General features: G+C 41.2%; 2 protein-coding genes across 2 annotated transcripts; both read left to right on the top strand.

The window, feature by feature from the left end:
- The first annotated feature begins 1,363 nt into the window (after positions 1-1,363).
- LOC137025129 (tripartite motif-containing protein 29-like) lies at positions 1,364-14,247 on the top strand. The gene is made up of 5 exons (XM_067393160.1): positions 1,364-1,801; positions 11,657-11,752; positions 11,839-12,072; positions 13,615-13,777; positions 14,243-14,247. The coding sequence occupies exons 1-5, from the start codon at positions 1,364-1,366 to the stop codon at positions 14,245-14,247; spliced, it is 936 nt and encodes a 311-aa protein (XP_067249261.1).
- A 171-nt stretch (positions 14,248-14,418) lies between these two features.
- On the top strand, positions 14,419-23,900 carry LOC137025127 (uncharacterized). Its single transcript, XM_067393159.1, has 7 exons — positions 14,419-14,512; positions 16,066-16,125; positions 16,206-16,250; positions 16,345-16,638; positions 16,731-16,877; positions 23,661-23,804; positions 23,893-23,900. The coding sequence occupies exons 1-7, from the start codon at positions 14,428-14,430 to the stop codon at positions 23,898-23,900; spliced, it is 783 nt and encodes a 260-aa protein (XP_067249260.1). The 5' UTR covers positions 14,419-14,427.
- The last annotated feature ends 223 nt before the right edge of the window (positions 23,901-24,123 follow it).

The raw sequence follows: 24,123 nt of genomic DNA, 5'->3' as shown, positions 1-24,123 counted from the left end.
TTTAATCAATTCAATCAATTATTTCAAATTTTATTAATTTCAATTTCAATTTTATTAATTTCAATTTCAATTTTATTAATTTAAATTTAAATTTGGAGTTAAGCAGCCAAACAGTCTGGAGAGAAAAGCTGTTTGAGTGTCTTGAAGTGGCATTACAGATACAGCTGCAGAGGATACTCTATGGTTTCCTGCTGGAAGGTGGTGAGGATGGGAGGAACTTAATGCTGAAGACTCTTGACACAACTGACTCATAAACAATTAAAGAAATGTGGGCGGCTCGGGTTCTTCTCAAAGTCAACAATCATCTCTTTAGGTTTTTAGGTAATTTCCACGAAGTATTTTATGTACTTTCAACTCGTTAAATGATTTAAGTTTTTTAGGTACTTTCCACTCATTAACATTTCTTTGAAGCAGGTAAATAGCAGTATAAAAAAAAAGGGAAATTGATCAACTAGATCGAACCATTGATTGTGAATGGTAAGTTTTTTTTTATTCTTTAGTTCTTTATTCTAATTGCAATATAGTGGCTGTTTTGAACCGCACTGTTTAAATATGAATCCAGTTTTGTGTGTCTCAGTGTGAATTAATGGGGCAGATCGACTTACATTAGTAAATTGCCATGCCTATTCCCAAATTATATTGCTATACTGAGATGAGCAAATCAACTGAAATACGTAATAAATACTGAAATAAAATGTGTTAGCAATTTATTAAACAACATATTAATATTTAGGCTCTATAATATAACAAATATAATATATGAAATGGCAAAGAGGTAATATGATTATATTTTAAAGTATATTAAAAAAATGTTATTTTAAATTGTGATAATTCACAGTATTGCTGTTTTTTCTATATTTTTGATCAAATAAATGCAGGCTTGACGAGCATGAGACTTATTTCAAAAACATTATAAATAGTAATGCATCCAATCTTTTGATCGGTACTGTAATTTAAAATACAAATGCCAGGTATTTGATGTTCATCTCTAAACAGAATGTATTTACAGGTATAACTGTGGACTCAAAATGTGTCTTTGACTCTCATTTAGATAGTTAATTATATTTTATATAAACTTAAAACAAAAAATTATATATTTCTTTTGTCATTGCATTCCTTCTTAGTTGAGTCAGTCACATTTCTGACCTAATGGCTCATTATGTGGGTATTTTGTATGCATTTTGTGGCCTTATTTCAGTGACTTATTTATTTATTTATTTTTCAAAAACCATGCATATATGTAGTTCTCTCAAAATACAAACATGTACATACTTGTTTCTCACATCATTGTTGCCTAGTTTGTGCTGAATACAGTGATTCTGTGTTTGAGTGACCTTGTAAGTGGGGAACCCCCCACCCCACCATGAAAAACGAAACTGAAGAGAAATTGAAACTGAAATATAAATGTTTCTGTCTCTTCAATCCTAGAACTGCTTCAGCTGAAAACACCATGCTGCCTGAAGTGGTGCAGAGTCCGAAGAGAAAACTTGCTGACTGTTACACTGGAGATGGAGATGTGCACTATGATGTTTGTACTGGAAGAAAACACAAAGCCGTCAAGTCCTGTCTGGATTCTGACTGTCAGAATCACCATGAAAATCGTGAGGTTTTCTTTAAAAGAGAGAGACAGAATCTGACTGAAGCCACTGGACGACTGCAGGAGATGATCTGCCAAACACATGATAAACTCCTTGAGATTTTCTGCCGCACTGATCAGAAGTTTATATGTCTGCTGTGTACAATTGATGAACATAAAAAACACGACATTGTATCAGCTGCAGCAGAGAGGACAGAGAAACAGGTATGAACTATAAACTAGATATTGTAAGTCTGTAGAATGTCATGTATCAAGTTGTTGTACTGATCAGCATTATCAAAAGGTGTCAGTTGAAAGTGTCATTACACTTTGTGGAAGCATCTGTGTCCTCCCCAGGATGCTTAATTAACCCTCTGAGAAGTCCTCAGTCACCTTCAAGCAGAAGGTTTGGTTTGCCGGGCAGGTCAAATCTCCATAGGTCAAGGAATATTTCCACTGATGATGCTCCATTGCGTGTGAGACACCTAAACAACTTCTCAATGACCATGCAACACTTCAACACTGATGAATTTAGTACTATTGTAAAATGAATAATATAGAGTTGTTGGTTAAACAGAGTCACATAATTAGTGAGCAGGTCTCATTTAATCACCAGATTCTTCACTATCACTGTGACATGGCAGTGGAATTTAGACTTGGTCTGGATGAATTAAATGAAAGGTACTCAATGATATAGGTCTGACTGGGAATTGTTGGAAACTAGGGGGCCCTCCTAGTTTGCAACAATACTAAGGACTGGACATTTTGTCCAAACACTTGAAGTACCTTCACCCCATCTCCTGTCAAGTTGTGTGTGTCCTGGCTCGATGCAGGTGGGACCAGACACCTGTGGAACATGTAGAATCTGGCCTTGAAAATGGCAGCCATCAGTCTGAAAGGGAAACAGACACAGAGAGAAAAACAGTTGAATCTTGAATTTTTTATTTGATTTTTTATTTAATGGTCAGTTTTTGCAGATGGCTTTAACATAAGATTCTATGCCATTTGGAGAAAAAATGTTTTACTTTACAGAGACATGGATCATTATTATGATGTTTGATGTTTTTGCACAGAAAAAGACCAGATAAACTGAATGTTAGTGATCAGGGGCCGTATTCACAAAACATTTTATCTTACCACTAAGAGATCTCCTAAATAGCAGTAAAAGTTCTTAGCTAAGAGTTTTCTCTTAAAACCTATTCACAAAACTGCTGAGACCAACTTTTACTAAGGAATAGAGAGAAGTCTTAACCCTCTGGGGTTCTTCATTTAGGAGTCACACTCAGGACCTTTGCAGTCAAAAGTGACCGGACCCCTGAAATCAAATATTTTTTCCCCCCAGTAAAATCAATGTAATATATTTTTATTCAATAATATTTTTTCTTTTTAATTTTGAATTTTGAGAGAATTTTATGGTAATAATTAATATTTATGCAACAATTATGATCTATTTTTCCCCATTGAAAATAATACAAAAAAACATTTATATATCATTTTCATTATTTTTCAATTAATGCTGTATTTCAGGTTAAAATAGAGACTAGGCCTTTAAAATAATTTTTTTTTTAAGTCAGATTGGTCCCACCATAGTTAACCACTAGACTGATGTACAGCTCTCTATAGAAAGGCTTGTGAATTCCCTAGTTGTTTTTGCACATACAGTATTTTCTCCTTTTTTTTTAGGTTGTTGATTTGAATATATATTTAGAGATTCTCAAAGACTACTTTTGTCAAGTTTTTTGTTTGTTTGGTTGGTTTAAATGGTAATTTGAAGTGCCAGTTTTACTTTATAATACAGTCAAACCTGAGCATTGCGTTAGAAAGAGAACAAATGGAAAGCATTTTGTTACCCATTGTTTTAATTCTAATTTAACCCTCAGGGGTCTGAGGATTTTTGGGGCCTTGGAGAAGTTTTGACATGCCCTGACATTTGTGCTTTTTTCAGTTGTTCATAAACATATTAATGGATAAAGTGCCATTACACTGTATTCAGAACAAACTAGGTTACAATAATATGTGAGGAACACGTATGTACATGTTTGTGTTTTTGAAGGAATAATGTTTATGCGTGGTTATTGAAAAAACAAAAAACTTAAGTCACTGAAATAAGGCCAAAAAATATATATTAAATCTGTGTTCACAAGACTTCTGGGTATTTGAGGTTGTAGACTAGAGTTTTTGCTTCAAAATGAGGTAAAAATTATGCTGTCTGCTTGTTCATATAAAACAATAGAGAGATTTAAATTTTCTAAAACATCTTTGGTCAAGAAACACAGTATGCGTGGAGGCGTGAATCCTCATGTATAATGGGTGATTCTCACCTGAGAAGACAAAAGAATTGCATAAAGAGCTCTAATGAGCTGCATAAATAATGAGCTCTTTCAGTCAGGTAGGCTGTGAAAAAACTCTCTGTAATCATGATTCAAATCTCATCATGGTGTAAATCAAACATACAGAAAAAATAGCAATACTGTGAAATATTACTACAATTTAAAATAATGGTATTCCATTATATTCTTTAAAATATAATGTATTTCTGTGATGCAAAGTATCTGAACAATTATGTTACCTCTATGGCATTTCATATAGGCTTTTAGCTTAAAAGCATGCACATTTGGAGAAATACTAATGGATTCTCATATGTTTGTCAATTTTCTATTCAGAGGAGTAATATTTATTCAGTATTTATAGTCATTACTATGAGTGCTGGATACTGTGTTTTGAATTCATACTTGCAGCCGGAGGGCGCTCTGTGCACCTTTAGTCCACAAATGCCTGCTAAAGAAGAAAAGGCAATTCAGGAAAAAACTGGCACAACATTTTGTTTTTACTCTGAGTGTACAGTTTGTACGGTATAAAATGCATTACGCCTATGGAATTTACGCCAATGTCCCCACAAGGAACCAAAACCTAAACTGTGTGTGTGTGTGTGTGTGTGTGTGTGTGTGTGTGTGTGTGTGTGTGTGTGTGAGAGTGTGTGTGAGTGTGTTTGTCTGTTTTGCAATCTTGATGGCTTACAGTCTCATGCTTTCATTGCTTTGTGCTTTTTTTCTTACTTTGCGGTTAAATAATTGATTTTATTTTACACATTTTCCAAAATTAGCTTTTACAGTGACACGTTCATTTGTGTGTGTGTATGTTTATGTGTGTATAAGTGTGTGTGTGTGTGTGAGTTTGTCTGTTTTGCACTCTTGATGTTTTAGAGAATCACCCCTTCACTGTTGTGTACCTTTTTTAGGCATCGTGGCTGATTTGTAGATTGTACGCACAAAAAAAATCTCTGACTTTTTGTATTTTTGCCAATTTCCCAATCATTTCTTATGGCGGTCACTTTTGACCGCGAAGATTCTGAGTGTGACTTTTTTTTTTTTTACGACCACTTAGCCTTGTCAAATCCTGTCCCCAATTTTTTTGTGTGTTCATATACCAAATAAAATAAAAGTCACAAAGTATCGTACCATTCCGATGAAGCTACGATTTTTAAAAAATTTTATTGTAAAACTTTTCGGTCAAAAGTGACCGAAGAACCCGGGGTTGACCTCGTTGCTATGGAGTATACACACAGTGATTGGCTGATGGGGGAGGAGTCAGTGATTTAATCATAGAAATATTGTAGAATGAGGTGTCATGTTTCCATATTAAAATAAAGGTTTTAAAATACAAATGTTGCCCTATTCAAATAAATATTTTTTAATAAAAATGTTGCCATAGTCAAAATAAAATGTTACCATATTGTTGCCATAAAGGTTTTAAAATGTAGGCTAAGTGTCACTAATTAAACTAGTATATACAGTTAATTATCCACCTCTTGGGTGTCTGCATCTCAAGAGAATGCAGAATTCAAGCGACAAATTATGTTTTATAAACAAAGTTTAGGAGAAACACATTCGAACAATCTTTCTAATCAGCTCGTGAGGAGGAATATATACACAGATTAGAGTCGACTCGCCTATAGTTACTTCAACAGTTTTCTGTATCCCTCCGCCAACCCACTCCTCACACTTGGCTGGGGATACGGGGAGAAATTTGGGCTAAATTCCAAACTCGGAGCCCTCGATCCTCTTGGACAGCACACCAAATACGCTTATATATACATTTTTTTTACTCTATTCAATCATTTGTAAGTGTGAACTCATGAAAACCACTGCCACAGGTAATCAGACAATATTTATTTATTTGTTAAAGATTTTTTTGGCGTCTCATCGTAGATTCAAATCTATAAATCAAAATGTATTGCATTTATGAAGAAAAGATTCAGCACCCAAGGCTATGTCACTATTGTCTCAATGGTGTACAGTGTCTTTGGGTGGATTAGGACTGTTTGTGATTTGATCTTAGTGACTTAGGAGTCCTCTTGACTACTCCTAACGTTTCACAGACTTAGGAGCTAGCTTTAGTGCTAAAATGCTTTGTGAAATACTCTTAGAGCAAAAATTTAGGACTCCTAAAATTATTTTTAAGAGTTTCTCCTAAATCAGCAAGTTAGGAGCTACTTTTAGCCTTAAGATGTTTTGTGAATACGGCCCCAGATCAGTGTTCTGCTGGTGTTTAATCATCAGAGAATTCTTGTGTGTAATTTTACATAAAACAGAAAGTGTATTCAGGCCCTGCGTGCTCTAGCACCCTCTAGGAAGTTTTGCTTGTTTCCACTAGATTTCAGAAAAGACTTGAAAAAAGAATTTTGTCTTTATCATGTTGTATGCTAGAGTTATTCAAATGCACCTGATGGGAAGAATATTACATTTTTTAATGTAATTTCTGCCTACCCAAATCTAATGTCTCCCCATTAAACAGTGGTTTAAATGCAACATCCCAGTGTTATTTCACAGAAAACCCTTTGAAATGACAAAAACACTGTTGAAAGTGACAAATATTATAGTATATGTTGCCTGTGCTATAATAAACAAACAAAAAACAGGCACTTTTTGATTGTGATCAGTTGTATTCTTTCAGAAGACACAAGATTCAATAAATTATATAATAAATGTGGTCTATTAAAATCTAAAACAGGATCTACATCCTAAAGATTTATATAACTCCTTGCTGAGCATCACCTGTCTGCCTTCTGGAGATGTGATGTCAGCTGTGCAAGCTGATGCTTACTAATCTTCAACAGAAACTTAAAGAAATCACTGTTTTCGCACTGTGATAATATCCATTTCACAATATCAAAATGTGGATTTACTGAAATGACAATTTTATTTAATTTGTATACTTGCAGACTGCTATGCAAGCAACCTTGCCATATCCTAAACAGAATTTTGACTTCTTTTTTTTTGTCAAGTAATAGTTTGTCAGATTGGTTGCTGTGCTTTCACATTTCAACATAATAATAATAATTCGGTGAGAACCCCTTGGCTTTGAGCCACCACTGCAGTGGTCTCATGTTCAGCAGGCCAAAAGGTATTATGTTGGACACTGCTGCCATAAGACCTAACTGTTACAGTACAGAAGGGACAGAGATCGACTTTAACAGGTAAAGGAGCTTTATTGAGAACCAGTATGAGCAGTGGCAGAAGTGCAGGTGAGTGAGCAGTGAAGTTGAGCAGGTTCTTGAGATGGAGGGTGATAACAGAGTTCTTTTGTGGTTTTCAGATACCGGAGACCTTGGAACTGGAGACACTGGAGGTTTGGAGCACTCACACAAAGAGGAGAGAATACACGAGGAGATTCTTGGAGACAGGTAAGTAGATCGCGGAGAGTCCTTAAGGTAAGCATACAAGTAAGTTAATGCAAACGAGACCGGACATCGAGTGGTGTGTGTGAGTGCTCTTTATGCTGGCTGTGATGAGGTGCTGATGAGGTGCAGGTGCCGGTGATCAGTATTCTGGTGATTGGGTGTGCTGTGATTGGTGAGCGGTGGAGCCTGACGTGTCTGTGACAGTACCCCCCCTCCACGGCCCGCTCCTGAGGGCCGAGGACCCCGGCGTCGAGGTGGCTGTCCTCTTGCACGTGGGGCAGGTCTGTCAGGGTGATTGACGTGGAAGGTAGTTAGCAGATTGGGATCGAGGATGTCATTCCTGGGGACCCAAGAGCGCTCTTCAGGGCCATATCTCTCCCAGTCCACCAGGTATTCCAACTGGTCACCACGGCGCCGGGAGTCCAAGATGTCCCGTACTTCGTAGGTGGCTCCGTCTTCCACGATGAGTGGAAGGGGGGGTTCGGCGGCTGCCACGTCGGGCCCTGTAGAGAGAGGAACAGAGGGATGGTGAGGCTTGAGGAGAGATACGTGAAAGGTGGGATGTATACGATACTGTGAGGGGAGCTGGTATGTCACCGGGTTGATCTGCTTAAGGATCTTGAACCAGCCAATGAACCTGGGACTCAGCTTCTTGCAGGGCAGACGCAGGCAGATGTCTCTAGTCGATAGCCACACTTTCTGTCCGGGTTGGTAGGTGAGAGCGTGAGAGCGACGAAGGTCGGCCGTCATCCTGCGTCTGCGCAGGGCTCTCTGCAGATGGTGGTGTGCTGAGTCCCAGACCCTCTCGCTCTCTCAGAACCAGTAATCCACAGCTGGGACGTCCGATGGTTCCCCGGTCCACAGGAACAGTGGGGGTTGGTAACCGAGCACGCACTGGAATGGAGTGAGTCCGGTGGCAGGTTGACGCAGGGAGTTCTGTGCGTACTCGGCCCAACCCAAATACTGGTTCCAAGAGTCCTGGTGGTCGTGGCAGACGGAGGGGGCGTTGACCAGGCCATACGGCATAACAAGATATTCATAGTGGCCGGCGGGCGTGATGAAGGCAGTCTTCCACTCGTACCCCTCGTGTATCCGGATGAGGTTGTACGCGCTGCGGAGGTCCAACTTTGTGAACACAGTGGCACCACGGAGATGTTCCAGGGCCGCTGGGACGAAAGGAAGGGGATAACGGAACTTGACAATAATTTTTTTCAGGGAGCGGTAGTCTATGCAGGGCCTCAAGCCTCCGTCCTTTTTTGCCACAAAGAAGAAGCTCGAAGCAGCAGGGGAAGTAGACGGGCGGATGTATCCTTGAGCAAGGGCCTCTTTGATGTATTCCTCCATGGCCTTCTCCTCCGGGATGGAAAGGGGATAGATCTTACCCCTTGGCACTGGCTCACCCGGAAGCAGATCGATGGCACAGTCCCAAGGCCGGTGTGGAGGCAGCTTGGAGGCTTTCTGCAGGCAGAAGACGTCACTGAAAGGGGCGTAGCACTCTGGAATCTCGGTGGAACATTTCTCAACTGGACTCTCGATGGAGGTGGCACAGATGGTTAGATCATGAGAGGATGATACTCGAGGAACTGGAAGGTCAGAGAAACAGCTTGAGAAACAGATGATGGTAGATGGTAGGGTTGTGCTGCTCCAACCAGGGACGCCCTAGAACCACGTCAGAGGTGGATTCCTTCAGAACCAGCAGATGGATGTTTTCCAGATGAAGAATGCGACACATAATTGAATGGGACCCACACATCGGCGCACACATCTTCGGCTCAGAGGCTTTCCCGTGATTGAGTGGATCTGATAGACAGTCGGAGAGGGCGTGGTCTTGAGTTTGAGCTGCCGACAGAGGGTGCCGGAGATGAAGTTGCCGGCTGACCCTGAATCGAGGAGCGCCACCACTGGAAGGGAAATACCAGCAGCAGTAAGGTTGACAACAGTGGTGAGTGGTTTCATCTTATTGAGTGAAGGAATAATGGCACTCACCATCGGTCGTGGGGGACGAGTTGGGCATGCCGAGATGATGTGCCCAGGTAAACCACAATAGAGACAGAGGTTCAGGGTCAGCCGTCTTTGGCGCTCGGAAGGAGTCTGTGACACTAACAGTCTCTGGAACTGTTTTGTTATGCGAGCAGGAGATAGACGAGCACGCATGACATTCGAATCCAACATCTCCAGGCAGTTTATGTGCCAAGAGAGATGATGGTCCTGCCGAAGACCTCGAACCGAGCGACAGCTAATGATCGCCCCCCAGCCCGTGAGGGATGCATCTGTCGTTAGCGTGACGCAACGACCGAGAGCTCCCAACATAGGTCCCTGGGACAGAAACCAAGTTTGCTTCCAAACGAAGGCATCGCCGCATGACCCTGATCATACGAAAAAGATTCCCCTTTGGTGAAAACCCCTTTTTTTTGAGCCCCCACTGCAGTGGTCTCATGTTCAGCAGGCCAAAAGGTATTATGTTGGATGCTGCTGCCATAAGACCTAACAGTCTCTGGAACTGTTTTACAGTGAGTGACTGGCCTAGCTTTATGTCTGAGACAGTGGAGAGAATCGATGTTATGCGAGCAGGAGATAGACGAGCACGCATGACATTCGAATCCCACACCACGCCTAGATAAGTGGTCCTCTGAGCTGGAGAAAGCACACTTTTCTTTGCGTTTAATCTCAACCCCAACCTTTTCATGTGAGCGAGAACAACATCTCGATGTTGAACTTCCATCTGCTCTGATTGAGCCAGAATCAACCAATCGTCTATGTAGTTAGAATAAGGATGCCCTGCATACGCAAGGGCATCAGAGCCGCGTCTACACATTTGGTGAAGGTGCAGGGTGACAGTGCTAGGCCGAAGGGAAGAACCCAAAATTGGAATGCTTCGCCACCGAAAGCAAACCTTAGAAACTTCCTGTGTTGCGGGAGGATTGATACATGGAAGTATGCGTCTTTTAGATCTATGACAAACCAGTCCTCGGATCTGATTTGTGACACGATATGTTTTATTGTCAGCATCTTGAACTTGAGCTTCCCCCGCAATCCCCGTCTTTCTTTGGCACAATGAAATAGCGGACGTAAAATCCTGACTCCCTGCTGGGAGGAGGGACCCTTTCTATAACTTCTTTTTGCAGAAGAGTCTCTACCTCTTGTGTCATTACCAGAGCCTGCTCGGGACCCACCCCGTGATTCGGGGTATGCGTGATCTGAACTGAATTGCATACCCCTTTTTACTGTGTGCAGGACCCACTGAGATATATTTGACAGACCTTTCCACTCTGTCAAAAAAATCTACTAAGGGAACCAGCCTCTCGAGGCTGGCCTCTGGTGAAATATGGGCAGCCAGCGCAGTGCCCTGAAGTGGAACCCCGGCAGGGAACAACTGGCTGGGCTGAACTAGAGGGTGCACGCCGGGAACCACTGCGCTGAGGGCACCGAAAGGCAGACGGGCACCATATAATGAGGTGAACGCCATCTGGCTTTGGAGAGGAAAAACTATACAGGGAACCTGGTGTGTTTTGGGCAGCCAGCACAATGCCCTGAATCGGCGCACCAGCAGGGAACAACTGGCTTGGCTGCGTCAGAGAGCGCGAGCCACCCTCGGGTGATTCGCGGGGAAGTACTGCGCCCCGACATTGCAGCGGGGTTGGCAGAGCACCCCCCTGAGGACACTGAAAGGCAGACAGGTACCAAATAATGAGGTGAACACCGTCCGGCTTCAGAGGGGACCATCCTCAGTATCCTAATACCTCTGGCGTTCAGGATTCTTCGACAAAGATCTTAGCAGCAATGACGGTCCTCAAATCCATCTTGCCCTTCGAGGATTTCGCCTGTGAGCATTGCCCAGCCTCCCAGCTCCTCCCAGAGGGGGAGTACAGGTAGCAATGCTCTGGTGTTGTCTGTGTGAGAAGTTCAGTAGCCACCATAACCGTGTCTTCTCATACCTAAGACATCACTGTATGATGTAAAATATATGGTATGAGACAGGCTTATTCCACGACAGCGACACCTCAGTGTAGAGGTCGGGAAAAACGGTAAAGCCATGTGCTCAAACAATACAATACACAAACACGCAGCTGATGATAATGCTCATAAGCCACGTGTTCACACAAAACATGACAATATGAAAGCATGCAGCCAGTGAAAATCACAAGCCGCATGCTACGCAGCACAAGACAAAATGTAACATGAAAGCACGCAGCCAGTTTAAACACAAACCAGAACACAGCAACACACGTGAATAGTAGAGTGTACAGCCAGAGCAAACTCATAACTGCACGCTCACACGAGAACGAGCAAATGTTCATCCGTCACAAAACCAAGAATAAACTAGACTGAAGTGACGGAACCCTGACAGATATAGTGACAGCAGTATGATGTGACATCTCTGTTATTGGTTTGTGCTGCAGAACCAGCTGAAGGAGACGCAGAGGTTGTTCCAGCAGAGGATCCAGCAGAGAGAGAAAGATCTTCAGCAGCTGAGAGAGGCTGTAGAGTCTCATAAGGTGAGTCTGGAGAAGAAGAGAAGTTTGAGAAGTCTCAGTCAGGACTCACTGAAGCCACTGTGTGATTGTGATGTGTGTCCTAACAGCGCTCTGCACAGACAGCAGTGGAGGACACTGAGAGGATGTTCACTGAGCTCATCCGCTCCATTGAGAGAAGCCGCTCTGAGGCCACACAGCGGATCAGAGATCAGGAAAAGACTGCAGTGAGTCGAGCTGAAGGACGACTGGAGCGACTGGAGCAGGAGATCAATGATCTGAGGAGGAGAAACGCTGAGCTGGAGCAGCTTTCACACACACAGGATCACATCCATTTCCTGCAGGTAACAGAGATCTAGAAGAACAGGATCATAGTGGACTTAAGCAAGAGACTAGTGTTGGGTCCGCATCCACCTTTGTCAAGTTCGAGTTAAGGCCAAGTCCTTAAACAATCGAGTCAGAGTCCAAAAGGGGCAGAGTTGGACTCAAGTCCAAGTTCTTAACGGACGAGTTGAGTCCGTCCAAGTCCATAAATTAATTAAAATGAAAAATAAATGAAATATTTGATTGCTATTGTAAATATTTACCTTTTATTAATATTTTAACCTTTAAACCAATGGCAATATAAAACCTGTAACAAAATACCACTATTACATCTTGCCATTGCCATTTAATATTTTTATTTTATTTCAATAGAGCCTCAGTTTCCTATCAAAAAATGATTTCAAAGAAAAGAAAGGATTTAGAGCTATACGTAGAACTTTTATTATATTATGCATGAAAATACAAATTAGCCCGTTTTATTATTGTATCACACTATATTGTGTCCTGCAGTTCACGCTGACATTTAAATTATTTAATGTCTCTCCCCCACATCTAAATAGGCTGAGAGAATACTCAGAGTAGAGATAAATCTATCAGCTAGTCATAACAAGCTTCAAGCTTTATTACAGTGCTTAATATGCCTATGAATGACAACAAACTCATTTCTGAACACAGCTCTGATCTTGTAACATGATATGTAATGAACACTGAAAATGCAATGTACTGTAGAACACAGTCAAGCACTAAACCAGGGCCATATTGCTTTTCAGAAATACAAGCGCTTTGACCATTTTATGAGTTAAGTGTGCACGATGTCTCATGATGAGACTACCTTTGCTAAAGAAATGCTCTACCGGTGCAGATGATGCTGGTATAGACAGCACTTTTACTGCCAGAGAGTGGAGCTGTGGGAATCTCTCCCTGTTTGTAGACCAAATTTGTGCTGTATTTGTGTCTGTGTCTTGAATGGCATCAAAGTACTTATGCTTTTGGTGAACTATGCTAAGCTATGCTAAAAGTGGTACCGACAGACCCGGAGATCGGCTGAATGGATTTGAAAATGGTAAAACGTGACTGCTAAACTCTAGGGGAGTTTGAAAATGAGCCTATTTTCAAAAAAAGTGAAGTGTTCCTTTAATTATTGATGAATGTATAGTCATACACTGAATATGCTGAATATAATTTTGTAAATTAATAGTTCATCATTAAATAATAACATATAACTGAACATTATTGTAAAGTGTTACCAGATAGTATTATTTAAAACATTTCTTATTAGTTAGATGTAGGTATATTACCAACCTTCAGATTTTATTTCTACATGTGAATGGATCACTTCCATGGTTTCTGAACAAATTAGTTTTTTTGTTATTGATGTCATTAATTTTTTTTAAATATATAATTTCAATATACGCTAAATATTTGGATTCATGATCGCTGTCTTTCTTTGGCTGGATTGAGAAGAGTTACTAAAGATCAACAAGAGCTGCTCAAATCTGACAGTAGTGCAGGTTATTGTCTGAAGTGTGGAGGTGATGAGCTTTGATTTCTGTTTTCTGTAGAGTTTCCAGTCTCTCTCAGCTCCTCCTGAATCTACAGACATAAATGATGACGATCCCTTGAGTTCTCTCTCCTCTTTTGATGACGTCAGAGAAGCTGTACTTCAGTTTAGAGACAAACTGGAGGATTTCTGCAAAGAGGAGCTCAAGAAGATCTTTGACCGAGGTAAAGTCCATATAAAAAACTCCAACAGTGAAGGTTGTACAGTACTGTATCATAGGACTTATTCAAACTGGCCAATGGACCGTTCGAACACTAAGCGAGTTCTTCATTGTCTGTCATTATACCATTTGAAGGCTTTTTTAGAGTTTTTTTTTTCTGAGCGACACACACAAAAGTAAAGACTCATAACTCCAAAACTCTAGCAAGGAGAGTCAAAAGGTAGGTATCATTTGATAGAAAACATTTTAAATTTTAAAAAAATATAAATTACATTACATTTGGACATTTTCTTGCTGAGAAACAGCTGATAAAAGACAAAAAATATATATAATTTTTTTTTAAATAATTTTTTTTTTTTTTTATTTGACATGGAATAACTCAGGAACACAATAAGATTGCTAAAAAAATATTTTTTGGTGATGCTCTCCTATATGTGAGCTGCATCTGGTTCAAATTTCTTGGTGATAGGATAAAGAATAGTTTGAAAAAAAATTTCCGCAGCCAGGTGGCGCCAACGGGCGGTAAACTCCGGTTTAGAGGTGCTTCTCAGCACTCGTTAGGAGTTTTTCAAAATGGTTAGATGCATTAAAAAGATGAGATTCTAAGCTTTAAAATGATGTCTATTATGTGTTATTCCACGTTGGAAAACGAACATGGATGGGTCCGGGAACATTGGATACACACTGCATCCCGGAGAGATGAGAGACATGTTTTTAGCCAAGTATGTTAAATCATTCCGTGAGTAATATCTTGTGATCAACGCAATATATTATATTGCAATATATTTAATCTTGAGAATCTGCTTTAAATATTGATGTGCAATTTTCTATGATCTGTGCATTTTTCATGAAGTTATGAGCACGTGAAATATACATACTTGTATTCAGTTAGCGGCTGTGCTATTTTTGTTGTAAACGCATATTACTCAGACTCATTAGAGGGTGAAAACAATGCAACAGAAGCATGTTGGAGGCTTGATATGAAAGTTTAAAGTCTCTTGTTTTGTATGCAAAAATAATTTTTGTGCTACCCATATGGATTCAATTTTTATTGGCTTTTAAAGAGAGACACGCAAATGGGAGCGCCGACGCTCCATCCGGTCTTAAGGGGTTAAGCCATCTGCTGAGTCAAGTGCACATCACTGATCACTATTCACACAAAAATATTTCCTCAGAACATGTGTTCTGTTATTTAGAACACCATTTAAAGTGGAATTGTCACGTGCCAAGTAATCCTTGTGCCAGAAATATTAAAGGGGACCTATTATGCAAAATTTACTTTTGGAGGATATAAAACTCGGACAGCACTGCTTGGATATTATAACTAAAACTGCTGCACTATTTTGAAAAATTATTCTTTGGACGCAGGCTCATTTGTTTGTTAGATACGATACAGTTTTACAACATAAACACTGCTCAGATTGCATTATTTCTTGAAGAACGATGATAAAGAGCAGATCATTCAGAAGAAATGTGATGCAAACAATGGATTATATATCCATATTTCATGGATTTAACACTTTTGTGGACAAAAAGTACCGTTTTTTGTTTTGCAATGGACACTCATATTTTACCCAAGTGCCAAGGATTGGATTAATTTTGCGATCCCTATTTCATTATAAAGGTATGAAATCCCATTTTATTTTTCATGTTATTATTTGCACACCTGACACCAATTAATTACAGGTGTTGGAGCATCTATATCTAAACACTGTTGATTGACAGTAAACATTTAGAACTTTCTAATGATATAACTTGTTATCTTTATTAATATTTTAGATAGTATCTTAGATAGATAGATAGATAGATAGGTAGCTCCTTTGCTTGCTAACATGATCATGAGGTACAGGTTTAAAAATGGTAATTAAATGAAGTAAGGTTTATAAAAATCATAAAATTGCTTTAACATGTCTAGTTCGCTAGTTATTAACTTGTACATATTTTCAAGCCTAACACTTTCAAACATCAGTACACTTATTTTCTGATAAATGGGACTGAGGTCCGGACTTTGAGGGGGCCAGTCCATCATTTTCAATGTTCCAGCAGATTCCTGCCATTAGGCCTTTGTGATATCAGCAGGTGACAATCTAGGATACCCCCACACTTTATGGCATAGCAGAAATGCCAGAACAACATTTACAACAAAAATCTTGACAGGATCTTTCGCACAAAATTTATCATCAGCTCGTACAATGACTGCAAATCATGTTGATAAGTAACACTTTATTTCATAATTGGGTTATATATCATGCTTCGATTATCATGATTTTTCACTGTTTTTAACATCACCAGATGCAAATGAATCGGATCTGCATTTTGACATAGGGTCAGACCTCACCTTGGATGAGATTCGTAAGTATTCTCTCTTTCTCTATTAAAATGATTTTATGGTTGACAACAACTCTATACTGAATAATGTATGTGCTCTTCAGTTGAGGCACTGCTTTCTGGAGAGAGTGTCCAGGATATTGTTCATGGTGAGTAGGCTATGTCTAAGTACAATTAGGTTTTTGTTATTGTGTTGAAAGATTTTCTACAGTTTATAACCTTATTCTTACAATGCATCAGTAGATGGAGATGTTGCATCAGGAGAATCTCAGGAAAATCAGCCAGGTGAACCTCCTGTCGTGGAATCAGGGCACTCGCCAAACGGCGTCACTGAGAGGTCCAGCTCCTGTGTATCTCCCCCAGAAGACCCCGTTCACGAGATGTTCTGTGATCCTATTGTATCACATTCGCAAGCCGGCGGAGATGTTAACGAATGTACCCTGTCCACGCCCAGACGTGGGCATAAGCGTCTTAGGGAGGTACCCGGTGCATGTGAGCTACCCAGCGCTTCATGTTTAAGGACGTTGGAAGATAACGGTAAGATATTAAACAGCGCCTGGCTTATTATAATTTTTCCCTAACACAGACTTATTTAAAAAAAATAATCATTAAATATTATTTTCCCCCAGAACAAGATTACGAAGATAGAGGGCTAGAACTTCATAAGGAATCTCAGTTGGATGTGTGCAATGCTGGTGTTGACGAGTCCAGCTCGAATGAGAGTGACCCAGGCCCTCCAATCAAACGATACATGTCACGACTTAGTTACAGGATAAGTAAGGCAAACCGTAACTTTGAAAGAATATTAGACCTAGTGGCAGTGGTGTAAAGTATTTGAGTAAATAATTAGTTACTGTATTTGAGTATCTTTTTGGCTACTTTGTAGTTTTACTGAGTATCACAGATTTTAGCAACATTTATTCTCTACTTGACTACATTTTTGAACAAGTAAATGTACTTTTTACACCAATACATTTGTGATAAGTACTGCAATTACAAATTACATTTTTCATGGCACCCAACATTTTCTGCAGTGATATTGGCATCTAAGTACATTGAAGGTACTATATCTTGTGCGTTACTCACCAAAATTGTCAACAAAGTTACTTTATGTAACCGGTCCCATGTGATGGGATGTCAGCTCTGCGTTGTGTGAATAAAACGGACATCAAATTCCTTTGACTGGTCTCTAGCTGGCTCTTTTTTTTCTGGACAGACGAAAGAACTGGACAAACGAAGAATTAATATTAGAAAGCAGCATGTATTGTGTGGCTTCTCAAAGACATCATCTTTGACTCTGTGAGCCACCAGACATCCTCATCTGAGTGTAGCTTAGCATTAACTGATTTTATGTAAAACTTATTTAAACTGTTATGTGAAGTTTTATATAATAAACATATCAGAACAATGACAAATATACATGGGTTACACAATGACATACCTGGACAAACATTAGAAAGCATGTAATGTGTGGTTTTCAAAAACATCTGTTTGGAAATAACAGCACATGAGCCACGCGAGCATACAAACAATATAAACTTCAACAAAAACAGCACATCGGTGTAATCCCACATTGTAAATCAAGTAAAAACACTCCAAAGAACAGTTTTTGACATTAACATCAACTAATATGTTGAAATTGTATTAACTTTGGCTCCATGAGCCATCAGATCAGCCTATCCTCATCTCAGTGTAGCTTAGCATTAACTGAGCTAAGAGAGAATGCGCCCAAAGTTAAGTACTTCATTACAATTTTTTTTTTACAGTCAATGATTACAAATCATATTTGGTTTTAGAAAATAAACATATCTCTTGTTTTACTCATGCTGAATATAGGCTCAAAGATGCACTAGTTCTCGACACCTAAAGTAATAAACAGTTGATCGTGTTTATTTTCTAAAATCAAAATTAAACTAAATTGTGTTTTTGTTTTGTACTTATGTTTCTTTTCTTTGTACTTTGTATGTCTTGTATTGTCTTGCTCTAATAGAAATGTTGCAATAAATCAAGGTCGACACAACAGCCTCTTAAACGTTTACAGATTCTCAAGTCTCAGTTAAGCTCAATTGCACAAAAAAGCCATAAGTGAACCAATATCATTCATAAAGGTCTCGTCAGTATAGTGGATAAATAAGATAAAAAAGTAAGCCTTCTTGCACTGGATGTGCTGGTTTCTGCCTCATCACCAGTGCAGTCATGATCTCATCTCTTATAACAAACACCTGCGATTCAGCAACTACCTGCTAATGCTCTCGCATTCATGTAAACTAACTTTGTTGACAAGTTTGGGTGAGTAAAGGCAAAACATACAAGATATAGTACTGTACCTTCAATGCCCTGTAGATGGCGATATCACTTCTTTATAGCAGAAATAAACAGCTTGTTCAAAAATGTAGTCAAATAGAGAAAAAAAAGTTGCTAATATCTTTGATACTCAGTAAAACTACACAGTGGCCAAAAAGATACTTAAGTTCCCTTTCAAAGGCTACACTCTAAGCTGCGCTTTATTTAGCGCTATGGGAACGTCTTTAGTCGTGACCAGCTGTGAATATATGTGTAAAACAACGTCAATGACATTGACCTATATTTATAGCCTTGCATGACGTCATTGGAATGCGTCGTAGCGAGGCTATAATTAGATGATCCACCTGTGCATCAGTAGGTCTTTTGTCTTCAGAGACCATACTGTGAAGTGTGTGTGTGAAGCAGCTCTGCTCAAACTCTTTCTTTCCTTCATTACTTTGTTAGGAGTTAGATTTGACAGGCAGTGCGCAGAACTTTCTCTCCCTTTGTTCCTTTTTCAACTCTGTCTGACAAGTGAAAGTAAACATGATATGATAAATATGATATATTATATATTTGAGAGAAAGTCATCGCTGAACAAAGCAAACGGCGTGTGTCTCCGTGTTCGCAGTCCATCTCCGAATCGGACACACGCCAATATTGTTTTGTTTGTTTGGGGAGAGCACGCTGCCCTTGCGTTGTAACGGGGCGAGTGCGAGCATTGTGAATGTTCACAGTTAAAGTGCTTCGCGTTCGCTTTGCTTATTTAAGGGGCAGCACCTACAGTGTGATCGTGGGGCTCGCGCGATCTGGCTGAGGAGCGAGAGACGGGGTTATACTTATTGCTCTCACTCTCTCTCCGGATCGCAATGTCTTTTACCGAGACCGAAGCGTGCTCCGGCGCTTCTTCGGCTCGGGCAGAGGACGATTAAGTGTTTTCCATTGGAATGGAATATGAGTTTGTCCGTCTCTGAGCGTTCCTCCTGTGATAAAGTGAACTGCTCTGGACGGTCATTCAAGCAGTGACACAAGCAGACCCCAAACATTTCTAATATAAATGTGTTTTGTACCCGTGACGTCGACCCGATCGACTATCGCGGGTGCAAAGGCACGCGTTTATACGATGCTGCCTCAGATCGGAGAGACGCTTGCATGCTATCTCTCCCCTGGGGGCGCATCATCAGAGGCGTTTCACAACGAGTCAGGCTGTTACTGCGCTGTACACAATGGCTGTGTTTCAGGCATTTCAGACTGATCTATGGAAGTTTTAAGCACAGCCTTTCATTCAGACCGTGTTTACTTGTCTGGTAATTGGCTGCATTTAATTCTGAGGAATTTATTAAGTGAAATGGCCTTTATAATATATGTTTATATTTATATATTTAATGATATGATTTATATATATATATATATATATATATATATATATATATATATATATAAGCAAAATAAATAGGTTCTCCATGACGTTAACTCGTTATGGGGAAACCTTATTTTTCTTGTGCCTTCAATGTCAACTTATTTGACTATCGTGGGTGCAAGGGCGTGTGATTTAAACAATGATGCTCCAGTTTGAGCAGACGCTTGCGAGCTATCTCTTCTCTGGAGCTCGTAGTCACTTAAAGAGACAGCACTCCCCACCAAGCTATGCATATTAACATCCATACTGGTGGGAAGGTGATGGTTTTGATCCGTGTATCAGACTGGTACTGCTGCACACTATGGCAGTGTTGCAGGTGGACCAGGCTGACCTGCTAAGAAGGCTGTGGCGATTTGTGCTTCCCCTTATAAATCTAGGGACCAGCTCGTCATGTTCAGCAGCCTCATAATATCTAACACCCGCCCCTTCTCAATATCTTCACATAAACCCTCCTTCCCCGCCACATCTGGAGTAGCGGGGGGCAGCGGTTTTCAGTGACATGTTAGGTGTTCCGTTGATTTCTGTAACATATCAGGACGTGGAACATCTAACATCCCCTCAACGGAAGTATCAAAATTAGTGCCCATTTCAGAGAACCTGGCAGTGTGGAAACTACTGCCAGGGGTGTCTGTGTGGGTTCTAAAGACAGTAGAATTAGGATACAGAATCCAATTTATTTGTCGTCCTCCGCGTTTCAACGGTGTGGTCTCCACTACCGTGAAGCCAGAGCAAGCGACTTTACTGTCATAAGACTGCAATCTCTGCTGGAGAAAGGGGCCATAGAGCATGTTCCCCCTCTAGAGAGAGTCAAGTTACTACAGCAGATACTTCTTAGTTCCCAAGAAGGACGGGGTGCTGCGTCCAATCTTAGATCTTCGAGGCTTAACCGTTCAGTCAAAGCTCTCGAGTTCAAGATGTTAACCAGAAAAATGATTGTGTCGTAAATCCAACATGACGATTGGTTTGTCACGATCGATCACAAGGACGCATATTTTCACATAGAAATATTGCCACAACACAGGAGGTTCCTGAGGTTCGCTTTCGGGGGCAAAGCTTACCAATATCGGGTTCTTCCATTCTGCCTAGCCTTTGAACTACATAGACGACTGACTAATACTTGCACAGTCACAAGAGATGGTGTTACAACACAGGTGTTGTACTAGCCCATCTAGTTTCTCTAGGGTTGAGATTAATGAGAGGAAGTGTCTCTGTCCTACCCACAGAACGACATATTTAGGGGTCATATGGGATTCGACCATGATGCGGGCATGATTGTCTCCCGCTCGAGTCGAGACCATTCTAACCACCCTGAACAATGTCAGGCTAGGCCAAGATTGCACTGTTCTGCAGTATCAAATGTTAAGTCTCATGGCATCAGCGTCCTCTGTGATTCCTATGGGCCTCTTGCACATGAGACGTTTCAGTTGTGGCTCAGAGCCGAGAGGTATTGTCTAGGCAATGCTCTACGGTAAATAAGGGCAAGGGCACGAGCTGAGTTCTTCGTGCCCTTTCTAAAATCCATGTTTATGGTAAGTCACGCGCTAATGCTTCGTGCACTTTCTAAAATCCATGTTTATGGTAAGGGTTACGCGCTGCGGCTTCGTTCCCTTTCTATGTGGCTCAGACCCCGGTTCTTCACCCTGGGTCCCACTCTAGGTACGTTGATGTTGCAAGATGCCAACAACAGACACTCCCTGTACGGGCTGGGGAGCGGTCTTAGGTGGCTGTCCAGTCCAAAGGGATATGGTGAGGTCATCATCTCGATTGGCACATCAATTGCCTCGAATTGATGGCTGTATTTCTGGCCCTGAAGTACTTCCTCCACCAGTTAAGGGGTTACCATGTCCTAGTGCGGGTGGACATTACTGCGGTAGCTTCTAATATGAATCGCCAGGGTGGCCTGCGTTGCAACGTCTAGACAGGCTGGTGCAGCGCGTTCTGCTCTGGGCTCAGGACAAGTTCCTGTCCCTCATGGCGATTTATATCCCCAGATATCTGTCCAGACAGAGCATACCGACGGGGGAGTAGAAACTCCACCTGAGGTAGTCAAATCTGGTAAAGATTTTATGAAACAGATGGACCTCTTCGCCCCAATAGGCAGCGCAATGTCCACTCTATTTCTTTTGGAGTCACCCAGCTTCCCCTGGGTCTGGATGTGATGAGCAAATGTGGCCTAGAATGTGCCTGTATGTGTTTACTCCGGGGGGACAATATTTCATCCCCGGCCAGAGATGTGGAATCTTCATGTTTGGCCCTGAGGGGAACCAACTGAGGGACACAGGGCTTTCACCTGAAGTTATCGAGACTATTTTAAATGCTAGAGCTCCCTCTACTAGAGCAAGTAATGCCAACAAATGGGGTGTATTTGAAAGATGGTGTATTGCACACAATGCAGATCCAGTAAACTGCCAAGTTGCTACAGTTCTGGACTTCCTGCAGGAAAAGTTATCGACCGGTACATGCCCCGCCACTCTCAGGGTTTATGTGGCCGCTCTCTCGGCTTGCCACGCTCTGATCGACGGGGTGCCTTTGGGCAAGCATGTCCTGCTCTCTCGCTTCGTTCGAAGGAGCTAGGCGGCTTAAGCCCCCTTCTAGAACCAGGATCCCTTCATGGGACCTAGCAGTAGTCCTTGAGGGCCTGGTTGAGACCCCCCTTGAACCATTAGGGTCAGTTTCTGACAAACTGTTAACTCTGAAAATGGTCTTTCTTATGGTTATAACTTCTTTGAAAAGAATTGGGGATCTGCAGGCTCTGTCCATTGTGCCATCCTGCTTAGACTTTGCCCCAGGTATGGTGAAAGCTATTTTGCATCCTCATCCTGACTATCTACCTGAAGTTCCTTTCTCGAACTTGCATCCGTTCACCCTTGAAGCCTTCTGCCCTCCGCCATTCACAACGCCGGATCAGGAGAGACTTCACAGACTGTGTCCAGTCCTTGCTCTTCAGACTTATGTCCACCGCACCAGCCAGTGGCGTAAGTCAGAGCAACTGTTTGTTTGTCATGGCGGCCATAACAGGGGTGCGGCCGCCACGAAACAGACCATGTCACATTGGGTGAGAGATGCTATTGCCCTTGCCTATGAGGCGCGTGGTCATACTTCGCCAACGGGCATCAGGGCTCATTCCACCAGGGGGGTTGCCTCTTCTAGAGCTTTGGCGGGGGGCGCCCCTTACAAAATGTTTGTGATGCGGCAGGTTGGTCCTCTCCGCACACATTCATAAGGTTTTATAGTTTGGATGTTCATGTCACTCCGGGCTCTCATGTCCTTGAGTCTACATCACAAGCTAGTGTCTGAGACTCTCTGTGCTTGTGACACACTTCACAGCCAGGGGGTCCGGACACACAGTGCGGCGGCGTGGGTATTCTCGTACAAAGCGCAGCTTAGAGTGTAGCCTTTGAAAGGGAACGCCCCGGGTTACTTCACTGTAACCCTGTTCCCTGAAAAGGCGGGAACGAGAAGCTGCGCTTCTTTGCCGCACTATGTCCCTGGACTGCTCTTCAGACAAAATATCTGCTGATGCACAGGTGGATCATCTAATTATAGCCTCGCTACGACGCATTCCAATGACGTCACGCAAGGCTATAAATGTAGGTCAATGTCATTGACGTTGTTTTACACATATATTCACAGCTGGTCACGACTAAAGACGTTCCCATAGCGCTAAATAAAGCGTAGCTTCTCGTTCCCGCCTTTTCAGGGAACAGAGTTACAGTGTAGTAACCCGGGGCGTACTTTACACCACTGCTATTAATAAGCGGTAATTAGGAGTTTATTGAGGCAAAAGTCGTAGTTAATAGTTAATAGTGAGAATTGGACCCTAATCTAAAGTGGACCCCTTTTTTTATGGCATCAGTTAGGAAAAAGCACACTACCTCAAAGCCAGAAAAAAGACATGATGGCCAAATGGATGGTAAAACTGAACATCGAGCAAATAATGAAGCAGAAGAAAAGCAGTTACTGAAAGACAATAGAAAGTCTAAAAGAAAAAACAAAACAGGCAAGTTATGCCTTTGTTTTGATTTTCTATGTTGTCATGAAAAACATCAGCTTTTTTAAAGCTGTTTAAAACGTTTTAACATATATAGTTTATTAAACTATGTAAAGTATGTATTTTTTTTATTTGATATCAGACAAGAAAATGCGCAATATCCAAAAGACAGTTGAATGCAGTGTGAGTTTGCCAGATGAAAACACTTTCACCCCAGTGACAGAACAACCAGCTGTGTCTGCCACTGAACCCCTGTCAGTAGGAAGGATAACACTGTCCTCAGAAGACTTAGAAACTTTGAATCCCCGTCAATGGCTCAATGACAATG

Source organism: Chanodichthys erythropterus, chromosome 8 (genome assembly GCF_024489055.1).
Source record: "Chanodichthys erythropterus isolate Z2021 chromosome 8, ASM2448905v1, whole genome shotgun sequence".
NCBI lineage: Eukaryota > Metazoa > Chordata > Actinopteri > Cypriniformes > Xenocyprididae > Chanodichthys > Chanodichthys erythropterus.
Note: the sequence above shows the minus strand (reverse complement) of the source record. Positions and strands in the feature narration are given on the sequence as shown.

Bases quoted from the DNA above. Each gene is read 5' to 3' on its own strand.
- LOC137025129 (XM_067393160.1), top strand. From the start codon at position 1,364: ATGAAAAACGAAACTGAAGAGAAATTGAAACTGAAATATAAATGTTTC. The intron at 1,802-11,656 runs GTATGAACTATA...TTTGTGCTGCAG, and splicing joins CAGAGAGGACAGAGAAACAG to AACCAGCTGAAGGAGACGCA. The intron at 12,073-13,614 runs GTAACAGAGATC...TGTTTTCTGTAG, and splicing joins ATCACATCCATTTCCTGCAG to AGTTTCCAGTCTCTCTCAGC.
- LOC137025127 (XM_067393159.1), top strand. From the start codon at position 14,428: ATGGATGGGTCCGGGAACATTGGATACACACTGCATCCCGGAGAGATG. The intron at 16,639-16,730 runs GTAAGATATTAA...ATTTTCCCCCAG, and splicing joins AAGGACGTTGGAAGATAACG to AACAAGATTACGAAGATAGA. The intron at 16,878-23,660 runs GTAAGGCAAACC...TTATGGCATCAG, and splicing joins ACGACTTAGTTACAGGATAA to TTAGGAAAAAGCACACTACC.